Below are 7,290 nucleotides of genomic sequence, written 5' to 3' on the forward strand. Positions count from 1 at the left end.
GCGGTGGGCTGGCGCCCTGCCCAGGATTGATTCCTGCCTTGCGCCCTGTGCCGGCTGGGATTGGCTCCAACAGACCCCTGTGACCCTGTGTTAGGATATAGCGGGTTGGAAGATGACTGACTGACCACAATATGAAAGAAGTCTTAATCTGATGTGAAAGTTTTAGCTGTTCACACTTCTCTGAAAAGATTTGATTTGTGCCATGAATGACTGAACAAACCATAATTAGGCTGCATGCTGAACATAATCTAGACGTCTTTTTTTACATGATTCTGTTTTTATACAATTTTATTCAACTTGCCCTCCCTGTTTATCTGGGTCACATTTTCAAATCAATTTTATTACCCACTTTTACCAAACCAATTTCCTTTAAACTTTGCATGCATGTTAATCTCCGGTGACAAAACACTATTTCATTAGTTTTGACCTGGGATCTGTATGTTAATTAACTCAAATTTACATTTCTCATTTCCTTATACTTTTAGTGAATACACATACTGTATATATAGTGATTTTATTTAACACATATATATAGGGTGGTCCAGATCTAATCATGCAATTTTCATTACGCTATAACTTATTACATAGAAAATCACCTGAAATATCCCGGACCATTGAGAAGTGTGCAAACTGACGACATGAAGAATCGTCTTTGCGCCGAAGTGAAATCGTTCCTGCATAAATCAAAGTCATCCAGACGATCTGGATTTGCATATTTAGATCTGGACCGCCCTGTATATGAAAAATTAGTGGTGTTGGTGAAGTGGTTAGCATGTTGGACTTTAAATCAAATAGTCAAAGGTTCAAGACCAATGTAGACAAATTACTTAAAAAGAAAAATCTTTTTGATTAATTGCTAATGAACTTTTGTCAGATTACTTCAACATGATAATTAAGCAGCATTGGTCAAGTTGTTAGTGTGTTGGACGTTCAATCAAATTTTTTTTTTTATTTTACCAATTTTTCATCGTTAATATATATATTGTGCAAAATACTGTTTTCAGTGATTTGATGATATTGGTGCAGTGGATAAAGTGTTGGGCATTTCTAAGATTGAAGGTTTGATTTTCCAATAGACAAACGCACATTTCCAGTACTTCACACATGTAAGGTTTTAACATGGTTAGGATTTTCTGAAATGAAATATGAACATGAATGAATGTTACATTTTACTTTAAGATTGTAGGTTTGTCTGTCGCTAATGTCATTTCTGTCAAATCACCTTTCCACCCAAGTCAAGGTTTTTGTACATACTTTAATCAACTTTTAAATGATGTGTCATTTCTTTCCATAGTTAAGCTGGTTAGAAATTTCACTTTAGCGAATCTATGCATTTTAATTGAATTAAAAATTTTTTTATGGGTGCCCCATGATTTTATCTTACAAATTATGGTCTGCCCAAAGGACAGTCCATTATCCAGGAAACCACAGGCTCATCCAACTGCATATTAGGGATAGACTGAACAGGTGACAGAGCATAGATACCACAAAGTTGGTCAGCACATGCCTAAACAACTCAAGGACTGACTCCATCTGGACCCACAGCTTTTCCTGTGTGTATCTTCCTCAGTTGTCTCCTTACTTTGTCTTCACAGCCCATACCGATTGTCAGAGGTGGACTTGTCACTGTCTATTCCAGCTGATGTTGAAGGAGTTGTTAAGGTAGTAGAGATGACGTGGCGAGATTGGTCATTGGAATGTGGCAGTGGGAGGAAAAAATCTTTGAAAAATCAATAAATTAAGTTATTTATTTTAATTCATTTCAATTTGTGCTGATGCCAAAATCAATACCAATCTCCCAGTTGGACTTATTGGTTTAGTATGGCAATGCTTATACATAGAACTGAAATGAATGAAATAAAAAAAAACACACACACAATTAAGAACAATTGATTGGCTGCTCTTCCTCTTGCCTCTGAATGTGGGCGGGGCTCTTTTCTCATGAGATTTGCATAAATAAGTATTTTACAGTCTATTATGAGTCACTCTCCATGTCTGTTTCATTTCAGTTTGTTGGGTTTGTGGAGTAATACCACCAGCTTCTCTGATTTTTCAATTAGTAATTATGGAAATTCTAGGAGATTTGACCTATAAAGAGGATCTCCAGAAGATTGAGAATATGTTTAATGAAGGAGGTGGAAGCTTAAATATGAATCAATTTAGGCAAGCTGTTAAAAGTATTAGAGAAGATATTGGTAATGATGAAATTGATATGCTGTTCATGAAACTGGATATAAATTGTGATGGCACAGTTGACTGGCACAAGTATCTTGATTACATGGTGGAGGAGTATAGAGAAAGAGAGTGTTTAGAAAAGTATATTCAGAAGCACTATTTTCCTAAGCCAATGGAAGTTGTTTACACTAATTATTGTGAGCCTATTGTGAGACTTTTGTTCCGACGTATTCCCCAGAATTATCTAAGTGATGTCATTGAATCCAGAATAAAGCTTGGAGAATACCTCTCAATTACCCGAGATGGTATACTCAAAAAGTGGAATGATGAATTTAAACTGCTCTGCACTATTAACATTTACCAGAAAGAAGACTTTCACACTAATCAAAAGTTAGTGATAGACATGACTTGGTTGTTTGAATTGCATATGATAGCAGTCTGTTCTACATATCGGGATGTTGAATTTTTTGATCTTCTGTCTCATGAGTGTAAAAAAGTTTTTTCCTTAGGTGGACTAGATAATTGTGTACTTGCTATGCACTACTGGTCAGATGGCCAGAAAGGAGTGTTCTGCTGTGGGGACAGCAAAGGTTGTGTCTTGGTGTTTGTTTCTTTAGATGTCTATCTCTATGGCATTTTCAGTTTAAAATGTCCTTCAAAATCAGGAGGTAAAGGAAAAATTTTAGTTCGTGACCTACTTAGAAATAAGTCAATGAACCACCTCTGTTATAAAATATCAGCAGTTCATGAAAACATGTGCAAGCAGATCAGGTATATTTCAGACCTCCATGCAGTTGTTTCTTGTTCTTCTTTGGATGACACTGGCATGGCCATTTCAAAACTACCTTATTCTTGCAGAAATAAAGTTGAAACAACAGGATTTTATTCCAAAAGAGGAATACTTTGTTTCGATTACTCAACCAAATGCAAGTGCCTAATAACAGGAGGATTCGATTGTATAGTGAGGAAATGGAATCCCCATATTTCTAGCAATAGTATGTCCCAGATGGAAGGTCACCAATGCCCTGTTGATCATATTGCAGTTGATACTGAAGGTTTCAAGGCCATAAGCATTTCAAGAGACAATGACTTGCGTGTCTGGAATCTTTTAACAGCAGTTTGTATTCAGAATTTTCGTATATCTTTAGTTAACGTGCCACTCTTTGCCATTCACTATGATGATGACACTAAAGTTCTTGCCTTTACAGGCATGGACATTGGCATTTTGTTTAGTATGGCAAAAATCAAAGAAGGTGAAAAAACCTCACATGAGTATCCGTTATGTACAGCTTTGTACAACTCTTCTTTTAAGCAGGTTGTGAGTGGATGCCGTGGTGGCATGGTCACTGTATGGGATCTAATGACAGGTAAAAAAGCGGTGAAATTCATGATCACATTGGGAAAGAGACAGGAGATCACAGCCATGGCATTTGATGGGCCCAAGAGACGTTTAATCACTGGCTGCAAAGATGGAACTCTCAGACTGTGGAATTTCATGAATGGTTCTTGTCTTGCTGAATTGCCCAACATTGAAGGTGCAATGGTAACAGGAATATTATATATTAATTGCAGGATTTATGTCTCAGGATGGTGTAATCGAGTCTTCTGGTATTTGGATGCTAAAAAAAATGAAGCAATGGATTGCAAACAGTGGAAATGCTACAACTCTGACAATATCTGGGCTATGAATACATATGATGACCAACTGTTGGTCACTGCCTCCTATAGTGGGGATATCATTGCCTGGCATATTAGTGCAGGTCAGGCCTTTTGTAGACTTAATGCTGAACAGAGCCTTGAAACTCTTGCTCCAGTCAGGGTCTTTGACACAGTGGAGCAACTTCCCTTGACTTCTAATCTCAAAAAGAAACAATTACCTAAGCATAAGCCATTGATGAAAGCAAGTTCTTTTAAAAGTCAGGAAAAACATAGCAGGAAAGATGATGAAAACTATTATTCTAAACCAGTAAGCAGCATATTGGACAAAAAGTCAAATAAGATCATAACTGACACCAACCCCTCCTGGTCTCAGCAAATGACAAAAGATCACTTGAATACCAATGACGAAAAGCTAGACCAGCCCAAATTGCCTGTGCATAAAGTTCATTGTTTGCGCTCACGGAAACAGAGTTCAGACACTGCCATCGTTCTTACCAGTTCTGGGTATGGCCATATATATGCTTGGTCCGTCAGCCCTGATGGGGGCCTGTTAGGAAAGTTTCAAGCGGTGAGTTCTAAAGAGACATTCATTAGCACAATGGTCACGGATAAAAATGACCAAATACTTCTCACGGGTGATACAAATGGGTATCTTAGAATTTGGGACATAGAGAATTTCTGCCATGGCAGTAAAGACACAGACGAAGATTCCAGTGCTAGGAACCCCGTAACTGCAGTGAAGCTTCAGGATCTGATTCCTAAGCACTGTAGACTCAGGGGAAAAATGACCAGAACTAAGCCTGAAGAACTGTTTCGTGATGGATTCAATGTTGTTACAGGCCCACCTGACCTTCTGAGCTCCTGGAGACCTCACTTGAATGGTGTAGTCCACCTTGAATATATTGACAAGCTTCAGATCATAATCACAGCAAGTTTAGACTGCAATGTTCGTTTATGGAGGCTCTCAGGCACATACATAGGTACTTTTGGCCAAGATCTGTGGAATGTTGGTCTTCCAGATCATATCGCAAAAATGCCTTCTGATTTGCAAAGATCTGCTTCATATCAGACTCTAAAAGTATTAAATGAAGGCCTCAATCCATATTGGAGATATGAGTTATTGACAGATTTCCAAGAAATGCTGCATGGCACAGATAGTCTAGCTTCTCATTTTCAAGAGATTGCTCGCATTGCCTCTGAGGAAGACAGGAATTCTACATAAAACATTTGGTGGATCAAAGGAACAGAGATGGAAGATTTAACAAAGAAATGCTGATTTCATATCTAACCTAAGTGGACCTGTTACATATGGGAGAAGAGGATTTCTAATGGTTCAACCATGTAAGCAAACTCTATAGATGCATTGTGGCTAAACAAGCACTTTCCACTGTTAAAAGTAACTGGAAAAACTATTACAAATTTACTGTGTAGATCAAAAGGTAATACATTATTGAAATATAAATTATTGTATTTGGATCACAGGTTGAGGCTGAACAGAGTAGCATATAAGTTTTTAACTTTGTGGAGTTTAATCCCAACTATAACCATAGAAGATGCTCTTGTGGGTACTCTTTAATCCCAAACAACCAAAAGATATTGAAAATATATAAAAATATATGTTTATGCAAAAAACAAGCACAAGGGGGACTGAGCAAACAGAAACACAAAGTACACTTGAAAAAAAAAGAAACACAAACTCCTTCCTCTCACTGGGTCTTTCTGTTTAGTCTGGAACTCTGGCTTTCAGATGGCGTGACTTATTCACTTATCCACCAAAACGTATCACACTAGTCACTCCACTTTTAATTTTGATTTCATACAATTGTTGTTGAACTGTTGTTTTTGTCACCTCTCAATTGTAGACTTTGGCTAGGGATAAAATTGTTTCTAGGATCAGGGACAAGCATATAAAATCTACTAAGCTATTGTGCAACTGGAGAGCCATGAAAGCTCTGTCCTCCTGAAATTTCAAAAGCTTTCAAAGGGCTATGTAGTTTAAAAGGCCAACATATTGCCACGTCTTTCACTCAGTGATCATATTCTATCACCTGATGGAATGGAAAAAAATAAATGGGCCATGGCCATGTCCTCCTGGGCCACCACCGTGGTCTCACTGTGAGGTTGGGACCACATGCTTTCCTGTATTGACTGGGGGTACTGATCTCATTCAGCAGATTCTGAGGTGCATCAGACATCCCTGTTACCTGCTTGGTCATCACTTTCTACTGTATTCCTCGCAGGTCAATTTTCTCTCCCTTTCTTCCCTTCAAAAGAACCTCTGACTATTGCCTCCTTGGAGTCACCAGTATGCATGTAGGGCTCCATGGTAAGGACATTAAAAATCTGAAAAACAAAAGGTGATCATTCAATCCATCAAGCATGTTTGTTTAGCTAATAGCTAAGCTGTCTCTATATCTCATCCAGATACTTCTCAAAGGATGTCAAGGTTTCTGCTTCAACTTCATGGCTAGGTAGTTTGCTCCAGATTCCTTCAACTCTTTGTGTAAGGAAGTGTTTCCTGACTTCAGTCTTTAATGTGCTTCCCCATCAAGACTTCTTATACAGTAATGTATTTACTTCCTTCCATACTATCTGTGTGGGTTTACCCTCAGGTTTACTGTCCTGATGTGTCCTGTTCCTATCTTATACAGATGTTCTCTTCCTGGTGCCCTTAGCACTCTAACTAACCCATCACACTAACAATGTATTATTTTTGACATACTGCTCTCAAATTTATTAAAGATCCTTGACAACTAGGAAATGATATAAGTAGAAGTTCTTCTTAAATTTCAGAATACCTTAATTTTCAGTGGAGCTAATGCTTATCAGTATACTTTAACTTCGATTTTCAGTTTATTTCAACTACTTGAGTATTGGGTTAGAGGGCTTGGATAAATCTAAAGTCATTACTTTATGCATTTAAGTTTAATACACCTAGCATATTTGGGCAGTGGTGAAGGGGTTATCTCATTTGCCTCACTGTTGCAGTTACAAAGAATCAGTTCCTAGACCAGACACTACACTATGTTTGTGGAACTGGCACAAAACTCCCTATTTCAATGGAAACATAAGAAGTTGAACAAACATGATGAGACCTTTTTTGGTACTCCAATGTTCTCACACATCAGAAAAGCATGCAGGGTGGCAACCTTTAACAGTCCCAGCATATGAGGGAGCCCAATAGTGCACTATTTCTCCTATTCAGTGTAATGGATGGGCTCTTCACAGTCACCTGCAGGTGACTAAATATCTGTCAATCAATTTTTTGAGGCTACTTTGCTCAGTTAAAGGATGAGAAGAGTATCAGTTTTCTCAAAGAACCATTACGCAGAAACCTTCAACAGTTCACCAATAAGTACATCTCACATTCACTCTCATGCTCACTTATACCTGGACTCTCAAAATGTCTTTTTACATTATTTTATTTGGTTGTAATCAGTTTCCTAAAATAAATGA

General features: G+C 37.9%; 1 protein-coding gene across 1 annotated transcript; it reads left to right on the forward strand.

Annotated features, from left to right (window-relative positions):
• Nucleotides 1-2,065: 2,065 nt before the first annotated feature.
• LOC120526615 (WD repeat-containing protein on Y chromosome-like) lies at nt 2,066-5,056 on the forward strand. Its single transcript, XM_039749778.1, has one exon. The coding sequence runs from the start codon at nt 2,066-2,068 to the stop codon at nt 5,054-5,056; it is 2,991 nt and encodes a 996-aa protein (XP_039605712.1).
• The last annotated feature ends 2,234 nt before the right edge of the window (nt 5,057-7,290 follow it).

The sequence above is a fragment of the Polypterus senegalus genome, chromosome 3, assembly GCF_016835505.1.
Source record: "Polypterus senegalus isolate Bchr_013 chromosome 3, ASM1683550v1, whole genome shotgun sequence".
Classification (NCBI taxonomy): domain Eukaryota; kingdom Metazoa; phylum Chordata; class Cladistia; order Polypteriformes; family Polypteridae; genus Polypterus; species Polypterus senegalus.